We start from the raw sequence: 17,692 nt of genomic DNA, 5'->3' as shown, positions 1-17,692 counted from the left end.
CATTGTTACCTAAACTATGCAAATATTGCTTGGTACAGCACCAACGTTACAAAAATAAATAAACTTTTCTGCAAACAAAAACATGCTATTAGAATTATTACAAATGAAGGTCGACTCTCCCGTACAAAATACTTTTTAGTAACTTAATACCGGGTCCGCCATCTAACTTTTTTTTTTTCAACTAGTGCTTATTTCGTGAATGGTAACACTTAGCTCATGTCTGATTTGACAGATAATTAGTTTTATCCTTCCGCTGAACGAATATGGTTATGTATACGCTTGAACAACGCTGGGAAATATTGCGACATTACTTTGAAAATCATGGTAATGTTGCAGAATGTGTGCGAAAATTGCGTACGGATTTTGGAAGAAGAGAAGCACCGTCAGCTCCGTATGTTCGTTATCTTGTGAGAAAAGTGAAAGAAACTGGCATCCTCATCGATAAACCAAAGCGTGAAAAGCCAAAAACAGTGCGTATACCGGAGAATATTGCAGAATATTGCTGTGGCAGAAAGTGTGCGTGAAGCGCCATCAACATCAATTCACCGTCGTTCTCAACAATTGAACATTTCGGAGACATCATTGAGACGAATTTTGCATAAAGACCTTGGTATGACGCCATACAAATTCCAATTGGTTCAAGAGTTGAAGCCAACTGACCATCCAATGCGTTTTCGCTTCGCTAAGTGGGCCTGCGATCGACTTACAGAAGATACCGATTTTGCCAAAAAAATCATCTTTTCAGATGAAGCTCATTTTGATCTTGGCGGGTATGTAAACAAGCAAAAATGTCGCATTTGGGGCACAGAAAACCCGCACGCATACATTGAAAAGCCGATGCACCCAAAACGAGTCACTGTTTGGTGCGGATTTTGGTTCAGAGGCATATTTGGGTCATTTTTCTTCGAAAATGAGCAAGGAGTGGCCGTTACAGTCAATGGCGATCGTTATCGGGCCATGTTGACCGAATTTTTGTTCACAAAAATCGAAGAGGAGGATATTGGCAACATTTGGTTTCAACAGGACGGCGCTACGTGCCACCCAGCCGAAGCTACACTCGATGTTTGGCGCCCTGTTTTTGAAGATCGCATTATCAGCCGCAGAGCTGATGTCGTTTGGCCACCTCGGAGTTGCGATTTGACACCGTTGGACTATTATTTGTGGGGTGCCCTCAAAGATAAGTGTTACGCCGACAAGCCAGATACAATTGACGCTTTAAAGGACAATATTCGTGAAGCCATTGGTAAAATACAGCTGCACACAATCGATGTGCTTAAAAATTGGACCGATCGTGTAGGCTACTGCATGGCCAGCCGAGGCAGCCATTTGAATGAAATTATTTTCCATTATTAACCGGAAGGATTGTACTTTCAAATAAAAAAAGACGATTGAGAAAATATTCAGTAGTTTTTTTTATAGCATTTTCAAAAAAAAAAAAGTTATTTGGCGGACCCGTTATATTAAATGTTTTCAAAATAAACCTTTATCAAATTCTTGTATATATGTTTAAACTTGATAAAAAAACGGTACTGTCTTTATTTTATTCAATAATTAAAAAAATAAATTTTATTCAATAATTAAAAAAATAAATCATATATACAGCACAAGATTCTCAAAAAATAACTTTAGTCAATCCAAAACCAATTATTCAGCCACTTAATACTCAATAACAAATCGAGGACCTAAATTATGGAATACACTTTTAAATGATGATCTTAAAACACTCTCTTCGCTTAACCGATTTAAAACAAAACTTAGGCAAATTCTTCTACTAAACGGCAATGAATTAAATTTCTTTTAAGGCGTTAAATAAGAGTACTCTTATGATTTGATTTTTATAATTATGAATATATTTATTAATTTCATATATACACATAAAAAAAAAAAATTCTATTGTAAATTTTTACACGATTTAATTTTATCATTTGTTTATTAGCGAGGCTGTAAAAAAATTTATACTATATATTTTTGAAATCTTATGTAAAAAGTAATCCTAATTATTTGCCATGTATTTATATGTGAGTGAGTGCATTCACTTTTTATCTTTTTATTTTTGTTATCTAGATATTTTTTTTATTATGCATTTAAAAAAATAAATTTTTCTCAATTATTCTCTATCTAACAGAAAAAATTATAAAAATTATAGAAATTATAAAAAAAAAAAGATCTAGGATGAAAAAATATAAAAAATAATTTTTTTTTTATTTAGTTATTATTATTTTTTTTTCTTTCTTTCTTTCTTTCTTTCTTTAAAATATAATTTTTACGAAAATTTAAATTATATTTAAAAGATTTTGTATTATCTTACACGGTTTTTAAAAGCTATGCTATGTATGGTATATATTACAGGGCTTAATGATAAGACAACTTTTTGCTCCTGTCATGTAAATTTTTATTTATTTACTAAGTTATAAATATATATATATATATATATATATATATATATATATATATATATATATATATATATATATATATATATATAAATATATATATATATATTATTTACTAAGTTATAAATATATATAGGGTAGGGTGGGGCAAGATGACCCGTGGGGCAAGAAGTCTTTTTGCTTAAGTGAGAGCATCATAGAACGGTAATGTTTTATCCCTCTATAATACTATTCATAAAGTTAAAACAAAATCGTGGAATAAAAAATGTTTTTAATATTGCTGGTAGGTGAGGTTTAAATCGGTTTATTACTTTTTGGAGTATTTTGTTAGTAAGTTGCTTCTAACTTTGAGTGTTTATTGGATTGGCAATACTTATACGATTAAGGTAAGAAATGTATTGTTTTAGAGAGAATTTATCCCACAATAAAATATAGTCAAGAAATTTTATAACTTAGCAAAATTAATTTTGTTTGAATTAAACTTGCACTCACTACAGATGAGGCAAGATGTCCTCGGTTACGTGGGGTAAGATGCCCTCAAAGGGCTTCTTGCGTCGTGGTTTTACGGAATTTCTACCATTTTTAAAGTGTGTTTAGAACATAAAAACGTTTACTAATTTAGTTATTGACAATGTTTATATGTTGGTTTATATTTATATTTTATTTATTGGTTTATATTTTATTTATTGGTTTATATTTATATTTATATTTCTATGATAACTATTATACATATTTATAAATAGCTTTTTAAAATAATTTTATATATTAAGTATATGTTATAATGTATATGCTAAGTAAAATGAAGCTGTATCACATGCTATTGCTGCAATTCAATACATATTTGTAAAAATTTTACAAATATGCATCGCATTCAGCTAAATGAAGTTGTATTAATACAATTTCATATATTATTACATGTGCATAATACAATTTTTACTAAAAGGAGCTGTGTTTAGCATGCAACATCATAGTAATAATTGCAACATCGTGTTATTGTTAATAATCTTGAGTAATTTTGTATGTACATGTAACTTTAGTAAGTTCTTATTCAACTCAAAGAGAGTTAAGTTATAGATGTTATGTAATGTATAAAATAATTATGTATTGAATAATTATATGATACTGTGTATGTGTTTGTATGTTTATATAATTAAAATTTTAAGGTTTTAATATTTCTTTAGATACATATTTAAATATTACAAATAATGGTGAGAAATTATGTGCGAAAAACACAGAGAGGTGCGGCGAATGATAAAATAAAGTCAGCATTAGATATAATAAAGATGGGCTGCAGTCTAAAGAATGTTGCATCAGAATTTAGTATTAATAAAAAAACATTACAACGTCATCGAGATGGAAAAGTAAAAGTAGCTGGTGGTTTGTCTCTGGGTGGAAAATTTCCTGTTTTTAGTAAAGAATTTGGATTAAAGTTTGTTACACAAGTTCAGATTATTGAAACAGCATTATTTGACTTGACAACAATAGATGTGCGTCGCCTAGCATATGATTTTGCTAAACAAATGGGAATCAATAATCCTTTTAATAAAGAGTCAAAAATGGCAGGAGTGGATTAGCTGCGAGGATTCATGTCTCGCAATCCACAACTTTCTATTCGAGCTCTACAAGCTACCAGTATCAGCAGAGCCATTGGCTTCAATAAACCAAAAGTAAATCAGTTTTTTTCAGTATACAATCATTATTTGAGGAACATAAGTTTTTTAGCCAAACAGCTCTGGAATATGGATGAAACTGGAATCACAAATGTCCATAAGCCAGGAAAAATAATTGCAACGAAAGGCAAACGACAAGTTTCGAAAATAACTAGTGGAGAAAGAGGCGCTACCGTGACAGTTGTGTGTGCAATGAGTGCAAGTGGCACTTATGCCCCACCCTTATTTATATTTCCCCGTAAGCGAATGACTGATAGGCTGGCTGTTGGTGCACCTTCAGACTCAATTGTTAAAGTTAGCTCCAGTGGATGGACTGATTCATCTTTATTCATTGAATGGTTGACACATTTTGTTGCTGTGACTCATGCATCTAAAACTAATGAGCAATTAATTGTACTTGATGGTCATCACAGTCACAAAACACTTGAGGCCATTAACTTTTGTCGTGACAATGGGATCCATCTCATAAGTCTTCCACTTCATTGTACACACAAGATGCAACCTTTAGATCGTACATTTTTTAAACCATTGAAAGTTGGCTACAATACAGCAGCAAGCAACTGGATGTTATCACATCAGGGGCGTAGAATTTCATTTTTTGACATGGCAGGTATTTTTGCAACTGCCTACAACTTTACTGCAAACTTTGACAAAGCAATCAATGGTTTTAGATGCTCTGGTTTATACCCAATAAATGACCTTATTTTTAATGATGAAGCAGCTTTGCTCACTAATGAAGCTGAGCCATTGAAAATCTGTCAGCAGTCTAGTGAATTGCCTAATTTGCCTCTTGTTGCACCTATACAGTTGGCAAATGTCATGAGCACAACAACTACTGCTGCAAAATTGAAGGCTGTTAATGATGCAGTTTTGCCAATTGTTGATGAGTATCTTGGCCTTACTTCTCCCTTAAATATTTTGGAAAAGATTTCTCCGCATCCCAAAATTCCTGTTTTAAGACAACGAAAGAGAAAGACAGAGTCAGCTGAAAACCTTACTTCTCCACCTTTCAAGAAGCGACTAGAAGAGCATGAAAACAATGTAAAAAAAAAGCAACAAGCAGTCATATTGTGTAAAGAAAAAGCTGCACTTAATAAGGTGATCAAGCAAAAAATGAAATCAATAAATTTGAAAACAAAAAAAGTGAAAAAGCGTGAAAAGCAGAAAGCAGAAAGACCTAATGGCATAAAGAAACAAATGAAAAGGAAGAATAATATGGTTTCTGCCTCTGAAAGTTTTATCACTGATACAACTCTATGCACCATATGTCCATACAATGTGCCACCATTTGATGATTGGACACAATGTAGTAAATGTACATCTTGGTACCACTTTTCATGTAGTCCAGATGATTCAGACTTATGCTACTACTGTGAATCATAATCATGTATATGTTATTTGAACATTTATGTTAGTGATATAAATTTAAAAAAGTTATTTATCTTCAAGACAATTGCATAGAATAATTGCAGTGTTTATATTTCAGTTATTTTAATAAAATGTAAAGAGTTTTTTAAAGAACTATTAATAGCTTTTATTTTAACTGATAGTTATTTTTAACAACTGTTTTAAAGGTTTGGGGCAAGATGCACTCTTTGGAGCATCTTGCCCCACGGCTGGGGCAAGATGTCTCCTTGCACAATTATTAGTTTTTTTAATTTTAAAGTTTATCACCAGTATTAAAGTAGTTATTTTATCTTACCAATGTCTTCTCTTATAAGTAAACTTTGATATTAAAAAGAAAAATTACTAGAAAATGTAAAAGTATTTGTTATATACGCTAAAGTTTGTTAAGGGGGGCGTCTTGCCCCACCCTACCCTATATATGTTTTAGCAATTATAGATTCTTTTGTAATATCTTGATGATGATAATTTAGTTTTTTTGGAAGACCATTTAGCTTAAGTGTTGTTTTTTTTCAATTACTTCTTTGATGATTTGCCACATTTTTTGAGTATCGCCTTTAAATGTTATTATTTTATTTGAGTAGTATAACTTCTTTGAAAGTCTTATAATGGATTCAAAGTGACCTTTATTTTTTTGTACCTTAATTCATTTTCATAGGTTCTTTTTTTCAGAAACTATTCATACAATCTTTTTATTTATTTATTTATTTTTTATTATTTTATTATTCCTGGTGTAATGCAAGGGTTTATAAATTTTTTAGTTTTAATAATTTTTGTTACCACCAGGAAAGCTTTATCATAGTGTTTTTTAAATATCCGAAGAAAACTGTAATAAGCAATATCTGTTGTTTGAATTAGTAAAATTTCGTCCCAGAGAATTATTAAAAAGTTCCATAGAAATGTTATTATATATTCGATTTGTAATTTTTTTTTTTTTTGAGGGGTGTGTTCGACAACTTTATGTGCGATTATAAATATTGGGAAATGATCCGATATATATTAGATATTATTATTCCAGTATTTATTTTGTTTTTTGTATATTCATTAATTATTATTTGATTAATTGAGGTTGCGCTATTCCTAGTAATTCGTGCTGGTTTATTTATTGTTGGAATGAACCCATTTTGAAATACGATGTTCATAAAATTTTAAACATTTTTTTTTATGTCGTAATCAAGCGCATTATAATTAAAATCCCCCACAAAAAAGACACATTTGCCTCATAAAACTTTGTTTTTAATTAAATTTTTGAAGTGTCTTTCAAAAAATTTGTTATTACCAGATGGCGGTCTGTACACAAAATGTACAATGATATTTTTAGTGATTTTATTTATAACTTCGATCGTTAATGATTTGCTATCATTACTAATTACACTAAATATGGTTAGCGGTTTAAAATTTAAAGATTTGTGGATAAAAATACATACTCCTCCACCTATTGTCTCAGAATTTCTGACTTGATGAATAACTTTATAGTTTTGTAGTTGAAGATTTGAATCTTTTTTAACTTGTTTATCTCGACACCAGGTCTCAGTGAGAAAAATAATTTTAAAATTTGTTAAATTAACACTATATAAAAAATCTTTAAATTTATCAAAATTTCTTTTGAAAGCTCCTAATATTTCGGTGTAAAATAGAGAAGTCATTAATATATCAGCAGAAAGATTAGAAATATCGGAATTATAATAATAAGGGCATATGTTGCTAATTATTTCATCAGTGTTAAAAAAATTAACATCTGAATCTAAATGATTCTCTAAAAGTATGTTTTTGTTTGTTTGGAAAGCCTTAAAGCTTAATTCACGAAAATTCGTATCTTCCATAACAACAAGAAAGGTTCCATAACAACAAGAAAGGTTCCATAAAAACAAGAATGGTTCCATAACAACAAGAAAGATTATACTAACAAAATATTTAAAGTATAAAATAATTAAAGTTTTGTAATTTCCTGAATTCTTTTACTATTATATTATCATAAATTACAACCAAAAACATACCATTTTTCGTATGTATCTTCATTTGCTCGAGTAGTTTTTTCCTGATAGATGCAGTTTCCAATGAATAAACCTCATTGATATTCCCAATCCTTTTAGTTTACTCGCACTTTTTAAAACTTTTACTTTATCTTTGTAAAATATGTTAACATAAAGAATATATGGTACTTGAACTATCCCAGCTACTTGAGGTTGAGAAAAATAAAAATGTTGCACAAACCGTATATTTTGCAGCGCCTATATGAAAATCTAATCAAACTTTATGTAAAATATAAAGCTTCAAGTCAGATGGTAAATAAACATTTCGTGAAGAAAGAGACAAGTAATATGGATGTAAGTAAGAAAACCAACCCTCCGTCACCAACCGCTAGCCATTCTATAGGGGGTCTCTATATTAGAAACTGAATTTTGATTTAAATTAATTTTCGTAAACAAGAATTTGAAAAAATTTGTCACGAGAGATAAAGAAATTGGTCAATTGATAAATCCGTAAAATTACCTAAAATTAGAACGTTTTGCTCATTTTTTCAGGGTCAAATTGTTGCACTTTTTTAATAGCTTAACTTTCCAACCCATTCCATAATACATACATTTATACATACATTTTGATAGAAAAATTTGCATTTTAATTGGATATAGTTATCTTTTTATCCATAGTAACCGGGTCAGTCTTGTTCTATTTGCCTATTAAATGCTTCAAAATTCTTAATTTGATCTACAAGATGCAATATCCGATTTTTTAACCCTGTTTTTTGGCATTCTGGTATTTACAAGCCAATGTTTTAGTACTATGCTGACATTTAAAGAAAAAAAAGATGATGTTTATATTGTATTATGGTTTCACCCCATGTTGTCTATACATCTCAGTAATATACTTAATTGCTTAAGTATTTTTGATACCTTTATTTATATCTATATATGGTTAATAATAAAAATAAAATATGATTGAATAGAAGAAGAAAGTTTTTAGTTTACAAATATTTTATCTTTTATGCAATAAAAAAAAGATACTTGGATCAAAAAACTCATCAAATAAAATGACTAATAATAATAATAATAAAAATAATAATAATAATAATAATAATAATAATAATAATAATAATAATAATAATAATAATAAGAAGAAGAAGAAGAAGAAGAAGAAGAAGAAGAAAAAAAGAAAAATTCAAGATAATGGAATATTAGATCTATCTTTGTTAACGACACTGTCAAAGAGCTTCCAAAAGTCTCTAGAGCCTAACTTCTGAGATAAGCTGCAAGATTTAGTGAACTGAGAATAATGGAGCTTAGCATCTGACAGCACCTTTTTACATCAATTTCTTGCAGTAATAAATCGCTTTTTGTTTTCAACAGAGTTATTCTTTTGAAAAAGATAAAAAAAAATGATTACGATTAGATATAGATAAAGAATCCCAATCAGCTTTTAGGTAGTAGTAAGTATTGCAATGATAGGGTAAGTCCTAAAAGAAAGTACAAGATGAAAAAGTTGAAGAGATCTTTACATCGTCAGAACCACCTAAGTGTCTTTTAGGAGGTACCTACTGCCTTTTAGGAGGCCTCCTAAAAGACAGTAGCTGGATGCAGTTAACATCTGCATAAGATGAGTATTTTTATCGAGACACCATTTTTAGCTATTACTCAAACGAGTACCCCAAGACAGGGGTATTTTAAGTTGGAGTTTATTTCTCCTAGCCCTAGCCTAAAAAAGCACACTCTACAAGGCAGCAGGGCATGGGGCAGGTAGTACTGGTTTACATATTTCCAGTAGCAGGGTGATTGTGATGATCCTGAACCTGACCTGACCAGGAGTAATTAAAAGGAATTACTTCCTGCTAACAGCATTTTAAAAGATCGAGCATGATATTTTGGAAATGCATTAGGAAAAATATTACACCCAATAAAATACTAGAGATAAGGGTGAGCATTGGTTTAATAGTCGGAGTGTCTAGTTAGTTAATAAGCTAACACTGCATCAAAACAGGTTTAAATATTTAAACAGAACACATATATACATAAAATAACTAAAAAGTGCTGAATTACTTGCAATTAATAAAATGTTTGATATGTTAACTTGTATAAAAACAGCGACTCTTTGAGCTAAAATGCAGTTCTAACGTTTATAAATCATCATCTTTTTTTTAAAAGATATTGTTTTACAGTTTAAATACATAATAAATATTATGTATTTAAACTGCAAAAGATTCAACCAGAATAAGATAAGAATATAAGATGAGATAAGAATAATAAGACCAGAAAATAGAAAAAAACCAAGCAATTCATTGGACATAAGTATTGGACATGTTGAACTAGGTCAGTGATGGACAAGTTTTACAGAAAAAAGTTTAAAAAGTAAACTAAGCATACAAGACATTTCATGGACTTATGAGTGGTTTATTGTAAGATGTTGTATTGGGTATGGCAAAAGCAAAGTTTTGTATTAGGGACAAACAGATAGTACCGCAAGCTATTTTTTATAATATTTTTTCATCTTCAAAGCTGCAAAACAATTGGTTACTGTTCTTATTAATTTTAATTGCGCTCATGTGTGCTTGTGTGTGTGTGTGTGTGTGCGTGTGTGCGTGTGTGTGTATGTGTGTGTGTGTGTGTGTGTGTGTGTGTGTGTGTGTGTGTGTGTGTGTGTGTGTGTGTGTGTGTGTGTGTGTGTGTGTGTGTGTGTGTGTGTGTGTGTGTAATAACGTAAAATAGTTATTAATCTAGCATTTTAAAAACCAGACTAAAGAATCTGCCGAAAAGAGTCTACCAAAGATTTTTGGTAAAAGAGTCTAGCAAATATCTTTGGGAAAAGAGTCTATCAAAGATCTTTGGGAGACTCTTTTCAGATTCTTAAGAATCTGTGGGAAATAATTGAATAATAAATAATGAATAGATAATAGTTGAATAGATAGATTGTGTAGAATTGTGCAGGCAATTTACACCAAAAATGGAAAACATAATGTATAAAAACAGGTGCACCAAATCCTACTTTTGGCCGCTGCCGATTAGTGCAGACACTGATGCATCGGAATCGGCCTTAAATTCAATTTCGTACTATTTTCATTTTTAATAATAAGTAAATCTGGATTTTTTTCAAATATAATGTTTGTTTTTTACAATATGGACTTATCATATGAATTTTACAATTGGATAACTTTTTTTTAAATATGCACTTAATGTCATCACGGGTGAAGAGTCGTAAAAAGAAGTTCCTACTCCGACTACAATGGTTGAAATTTTCAGAGTACGACTCCAACTCCGACTCCCAAGCTAAACGAATATGAAATAAATGAATATATGAATATATATATTTTGAAGGTTAAATATTTTGTACATGCGCGTGCAATACCGAGAAGTTTTACTATTGGAGTAGGAGTCGCGATTTTGTTTAGCAACTCTGACTCCGCTACCAATGTCGAAGCTCCGACCAATTGAAAGTTAAAACATAATTTAAAGTTACAAAGACCGATATTAGACTCGTTAAATAAAGTCATATAAAACACACTGTTTATAAAGACAATACTCCTGAACAGCAATTAACAAAAAAAGTAATTTGTTCTATAAATAAATAGATCTATATATAGATCTATCTAAATATATTTTGTTTGTTTTGTAATAAATAATCAACGAACAATTACGGAATTAACTGTATCTTTAATAAATTAACTTTAAAATATTAAAAGATTGTTAAAACCGTCAATAAAAAAAAATCTTTTTGGATCAACGGAGAGAGTGACCATTTTCAGAGTTTTACAACGTCATAAATAACGTACTCCTACTTATTTGATACGGCTTATAAAATTATTTATATTTGTTGATTTCTAGCTTTTGTTTTAATGTTTTGTTTTTTAAAACAAAACATTCAAAACAAACTTTGAAATTCGACGACATTTGTTGCGGTATTTCAAAGTTTTTAAGCTACAAAGTTGTAGTTAAAGAACGTAGCATTATGGAATAATGGTATATAAATACCATGTTACATGGTTGTAAATATATAAGTTATTAGATAACTTATGTCATTAATTTTCTAGGTTGGTGAGTGTACAAAAAATCACTTTCACGAAGCAGTCTTCAAACACAGTTTTTATTATGATTTTGTCAAACTGTCCTTGATAATGGCGTTTAAAGCCCAATATATACCTTGATCAAAGCACTCGTCAAGTTCCTCTTGATAAACTCCCATGTTCTTTTTAAATTTATTGAGGTTATCGTCGAGGACATGAGCTTTAAGTAACATTCAGCAGCCAATATTGGCTTATCCTATATAGCTTAATTCTTAATAAAATTTGCAGAAAATCTATGATATTCTTAATTTTTGGTCTAAAGAAGGTACCAGCTCTTATATTTTAATTCAGCCTCGGACAAATTTAGAAAAAGATCTTTAGGCTGCATACTGATTACTTGCACACTGTATACTTAGGATGCTAAATTATTTTTTAAGAGCAGTGACAAATTGTTTAATGAGGCTTAAAGTGATGCGCAATTGTGGTATAGGCAGTTTTTTAGATTCTATCAACGACTCCCATATCAAATTTCTTTCGCCCACAGAGAACTCGTTTCGTTGTGGTCAGCCTTATAAGTAATAACGCACCTAAATGCATTATTACTTAAATATAGTTTTGAGGCTCTAGAATGAACCGTCAACAACAGCCTAGAAAAGACCACCACGATTTTTTCAGAAGTACAGACAATCTTTTTAACTTAAGAAGTAAAAAAAAGTTTTGTGACGTTTTCTTTTTGATATCCAAGCCTGGATATCAGAAGCTTATTTGAACATCATTCTTTTTGTTAATGTCGAAATCTAATTTGATCGCTTATTGTGTTCCTGGTTAGGAAATATGGCCTCGTCTCTTCAACCACATCGGCAAAGCTGTAATTTGTTTCTCCAATGTTTTCTTTCACTTTGTGCAATTTCAGTTTTTTTCTATTTTCATTTTAGGTAAAACAGATTAAACAGGTTAAGATAGCACACTTAAAGACAACACAACAATAAAAATTTGTTAAAAAAATGTTAATTAAGCCTAAAATAAAAATCACTTGAACTTTTTTATAATTAAGTTTTGTAACGTAATTACTAAATTTAATAATAAATTGGTAAAATAATTTTAAGAGACCAAAAATAAGGTTTAAGTTAAAACAAAAGTTTAAAGTTTGTTTAAGAAATTTAACTGTATTCTTTAGCGATGCTTTTTAAAAGTAAACAACAATGTCGAGGCGTTATTGGTTATAAAGTCTTATAAACTGCGGTGTTGACAACAATGTTTTAATTCTATTTGTATTAAATATTATATTTTAGATATTTTTTAACAATTAAACATATTAAATACGAGCTTATCTTGATGTTTCTGCAAAAAATGATAAACATAACCGAATGTAAACCTCTGGAAATAAATCTATCTAGTGCAAAAAATAAAAAATAAATAAATATATTCAAAATTAATTCTAAAGTTTTAACTTGAGAAGAACAAAATTTTATTAACGTTTAGTATTCGTTTATTTTTGCGTCATAAGCAGCGTTATGATTTAAAAAGACACAGACAGAGGTAAACAGATAATCATTCTACTTTATAATTAACTCGATTTTATACCGTTTGTGTTTTTGTTTTTTCCTTGATAAATTAAAAAAACTTTTTTGTCCAACAAAATTATTTTAAAGATTGCGTCACAAAATCCTAAATCTGTGTCACAAGATTTTAGGCATATGCAACCATGTCTCATGCACGTGTCACAAGACTTTAGGCACGTGTCACAAGTCTTAAACACGCGTTACAAAAATTTAAGCATGTATCATGATAAAAGGTTGAGTACCACTTATTTAGCGTTTTATAACTTTTATTATAAAAAATTCTTTTTTTTTACATACTTCTCAGGAAGTCTATTTGAGAATAATATCCTCAAATTGCAAAAGTTGTTTCAGCTCTAGTCAAACAGTAGTTTTTTCACGATATTGTTACTTTAAAAAGAAATTTGCATTTAACTGAATAATAAGAAAATTTCCAAAGACTTTTACATAATTTTGGTACAACTATGAGATTGAGAAGCTACCCGAGCAGCAGAAATTAGTTTGTCTTAATTTAAAAACATTTTTTAATTTTGGTCTGTATGTAAGCACACATTGGCATATGATCGGTTGCTCATTGATAGTATTAGAAGCTAACGCTAAATGCTTTGGGTCCAAAAAAAACAAACAGCTCGAGTACGTTATTCCACAAAAAAATGTAAATTTTTTTTTTATTATATAGTTTATATTTACATCAAATTGTTATACTTACATCAAATTAGACAGAATGGTGACGCGATGCTTCACAATGTCGTAATAATTACATAACATTAAACGGAATTCATCTCACGATTTCACATTTTATTCACTTTTATCAATATTTATTTTAGAGAATTAAAATAAGGAAAGCCAATATTTTCTTGAAATACAATAATTTGCTACGTTTACCAAAGACTTCAACGCTCAACTTAAGTAATTAAAACTGTGAGTGATTAAATGACGCCAGGGGGCATGCCGAGGCTTCTGAAAAAATACTCCATTTTGATCCGGAAAACCACTTTACAAGTACAATCCTTCCAGAGTAAAATAATATGATTTGTAAAAATAATGTTAATCTTTTTTGAAGCTTGACTTTGTTACTGCATCAACGCGACGTTGAACTTTTTAATTTTTTAACGTTAAAAGATATCTAGAATAAATTTGAAATCTTTTGATAAATTTTGATATTATTAAAGTTTATTAAAAACTTTTAAAAAATTTTTCAAAGAAAAGAAAAAATATTTCGTTTTTTTCTAGCATTTAGCTAAAAGCGCTTAAAAGTTTTTTTTATCAAATAATACGCGTTAAATACGATCGTGAAAGTCTATTTATACATGCTTGTTTGAAGTATGCGTTTTAATATGTATCCATGAAATGGCTATATCGAATCAAACATAAAATGTGTGTAGATAAACTATTCACTTTTTATTCTTACTTTCCGAAACATTGTTTTTGATTTTGCAAGTCCTAATTTTTTTTAGTTTAAAATTTACAATGGATGGTTTATAATTACAGTGGGTGGTTAATAAAACAAAACAACAACAGTATAACGACGTAAATGATGCTCTGCACTCTTATAACAGCGTCATTTGTGCACAGCAGTTAAAAAAAAAAAATTAAAAAAAAATACTGAAAACCTTTTTCTTGTTTAAAAAATTTTTCTTTTAAATTAGGACTGAAATAAATTCCTGGAAACAAGAAATCATAAGCATATTATGATAAATTCAATTTAACGGTCAACGCCCACTAGATTCAATTGTCTATCAAAATATTGCACGATATCGAACGATTTTTTTAATTTCAAAATAGCAAATAATATTATTTCAAACTACCCACTTGTATAGCTATCAAAGATATCCTAAACGCGGTGACAAACAAATATTTGAGACTTTGTTTAAGACTTTGCTTACAAATAAATTCAGGATGTTAAAAATGTTTTAACTTAATAAACAGATTCTTGTTTTTTTTATTAAAATAACCCCCTGTTTTTAAAAATGAAAGTTTTTTTTTTTATTGATTTCCAATTTAATGCATAACAAAAATACACCAACTACTATAAATAGAGGGAAAAAATCATTCTAGTGTCATTCGAAAATGAAGGCGTTTATGATTATTTGCTTATTCTTAACTATCGCATTCTCTTACGGAGGTATATTCTTAAGATTTTATTTTTTTAAATTTAAAAAATTATAAACATAAATTTTAGTGTATCAAAGAATTTTTAACATTTCGAATAATCTTGGTTAAATAGTTTTGAAAAATATTTAAATAATTTTCTTTAGAAATTGATTACGATGATATTGATGATGGTGCTGACACTGAAGATATTTTCTCTAACTCATCAAATGAACTAGAAAACGACTCAGAAGAAGAAAACGACGAAGAAGATTTCGAAATCCAAAGTAATTTTAATTATTTTTTACATATATTTTCATGATTATTCTTTCATAAACTCAGTTTGTTTTTAATGCAGTTGCAATTTCTAATTTACATCAAAAATAATATCAAAGTATAAAGAAAACCATAATATAAAATTAAAAATTTTCATTTTTTTTCTCAAATAGATGAACTTCAGGCAGATCCTGCCACCATTATCTTACCAAAGGAATCAAAATGGTCAAAGTTAAAGAGAAAGATAAAAAATTATAACAACAAACTTAAGAACAAATGGAGAAAATATTGGCTCAGAAGAAAACTAAGAAAGGCTCTTAAAAAAGGGTCAATAAAAATCTAATTTTTTTAAGGAAGAAAACTTATGATAAGAACAAAAATTGTAAACTGTAAAAAAAAAAAAAAAAAAAAAAAAAAGATTTTCATTTAAAATTTCTTGTTGTCATGTTTTTTAACAATAAAGCGCCTTGCTTAACTAAAAACCGGTTTGTTTTAACCGGTTAGTTATTGTAATTAATAATAATTATTAAAATACAAATTTAGTGTTTTAATTTTATACTTGACAATTAAAATGAAATAAAAACTGAAATAAAAGCTCAAAAGTGCTGTTAGATGTTTCAAATGTGAAAATGTTTATTAGGAATTATGCTTCTGGAATTATATTCGTTCGATTCGTAATTTAGCTTTGTACTGTCTTCATTATGCATTTATGTAAATACTGCTTTTTGTTTTCAAATTTGCTTGAGATTTTGCTTTTAATAGAAAATGAAAAAAATGTGATACCTTGTTTAACACTAGTCAGCTAATAAAATGACACAATCAAAATACATACAGTTGTGTAACAAGGGGGAGCACACCCCTAAAAGAGGTGAGGGATGGGGGTCGGGGTCGGAGCGAAAAGGGATTTATGGATTATTTTTTTAGGTACAATTAATTAGTAATTAGTGGAAAATCACTTTTTTTGAATACCAAATATTTTCAACACTAAAAATATTTTATCTATTACACTACCAACTGAGCTTGTGCCCAGATCTCCACCAGTATAAAGTTTTAGATTATTTGACCAATTCGAACAAAATGCTTACATATTAAAATTTTATATATTTAAATAATAAATACTCGTTTTTTAGAAAACAAAATAGTAAAATAATTTTAATGAGAACACTGTTTTACTTAATTTTTTGACGTTTCAAAAATCAATTTTTGCATCGTTATTCTAAATACTACTACAACTTTTGTCTAACTAAAACGTTTCCATAGTTAAGTTATACACAGTATATTCCAGCCAATACTAAATTCCATGTTAAATGCTAGTACATAAGTATACATATAACTGGAAATTACATTTAAAAGTTTTTAAATATAATAAATTGTTTTTGCATTTCACGAGCCAAGAAATTAGTACAGATTAGATATAACCACCCATCTTGAATTCATCCCTTTCCTGGATAGCATCAATCCAAGTTGACATTGACTGAGCAGTGTAATGATCACATATTTGGCTTATGCATTTCAAAATTGAGAAATGCAAAGTAATGCATGTTCGCCGTGCATATAACAAGTTGACGTGCGAATACTCGATAACCAAAGACGACGGCATGCGTTGTCCACTCGAAAAAATTGTAGTAGAACGACACCTTGGTGTGATGGTCTCTTATCTGAAGTAAAAACCTTATATTATTGACAATATAATATTAACCTATTGACAATATAGTAGTAACCTATTGAAAATATAATAGTAACCTATTGACAATATGATAGTAATCTATTGTCAACAGATTACTATTATATTGTCAATAATATCAGGTGTTAAGTATTAGGAAATGTAATATAAAGCATTTCAACCAATCCAAATCCGTTCCACACCAATACTTTATTGATGACCAGTCTCAACAGAATTCAACTTGAATCAACCTCATCAGAATTAGACCTTGGTGATTTAATTTCCTATGACCTAAAGCAAAACTTCCAAACATCTATTGCTGCAGCCAAAGCTAATAAAATGCTTGGTACCCTAAAACACAGCTTCATAAGCAGAGATGCACAACTCTGGAAAAAGCTATATACAACTTATATACGTCTACTTTTAGAATTTTCTATTACCAATTGGTGTCCTTATTTAGAAAAGGACATTTCTATATATTAAAGGATTCAACGGCGTTTTACAAAAGTACGGCAATAAATGAAGCCTTTTGATTATAAATCAAGATGTATCAAACTTGGTCTCACTCTATGAGAACGAAGAAAACAATTGGGCCTTATTTGAAAATTTAAATTAGAGAACAAAATCGAGTAAGTTAACTAGTT

General features: G+C 29.4%; 3 protein-coding genes across 3 annotated transcripts in view; 2 read left to right on the top strand and 1 right to left on the bottom strand.

Annotated features, from left to right (window-relative positions):
• Positions 1-13,866, bottom strand: part of LOC100215487 (thymidine phosphorylase) — a 45,764-nt gene extending 31,898 nt beyond the window's left edge. The window contains exon 1 of the mRNA XM_065812323.1: positions 13,728-13,866. The gene's annotated coding sequence lies outside the window, so the exon portion shown is untranslated. The remainder of the gene's footprint in view (positions 1-13,727) is intronic.
• LOC136087969 (uncharacterized) lies at positions 613-1,353 on the top strand. Its single transcript, XM_065811604.1, has one exon. It carries the CDS (start codon positions 613-615, stop codon positions 1,351-1,353), a length of 741 nt encoding a protein of 246 aa, XP_065667676.1.
• Positions 13,867-14,989: 1,123 nt separating the features above from the next.
• Positions 14,990-15,737, top strand: LOC124807946 (uncharacterized). The gene is made up of 3 exons (XM_065812326.1): positions 14,990-15,143; positions 15,277-15,396; positions 15,559-15,737. The coding sequence occupies exons 1-3, from the start codon at positions 15,089-15,091 to the stop codon at positions 15,726-15,728; spliced, it is 345 nt and encodes a 114-aa protein (XP_065668398.1). The 5' UTR covers positions 14,990-15,088; the 3' UTR covers positions 15,729-15,737.
• Positions 15,738-17,692: the final 1,955 nt, after the last annotated feature.

Source organism: Hydra vulgaris, chromosome 12 (genome assembly GCF_038396675.1).
Source record: "Hydra vulgaris chromosome 12, alternate assembly HydraT2T_AEP".
NCBI classification, from domain to species: domain Eukaryota; kingdom Metazoa; phylum Cnidaria; class Hydrozoa; order Anthoathecata; family Hydridae; genus Hydra; species Hydra vulgaris.
Note: the sequence above shows the minus strand (reverse complement) of the source record. Positions and strands in the feature narration are given on the sequence as shown.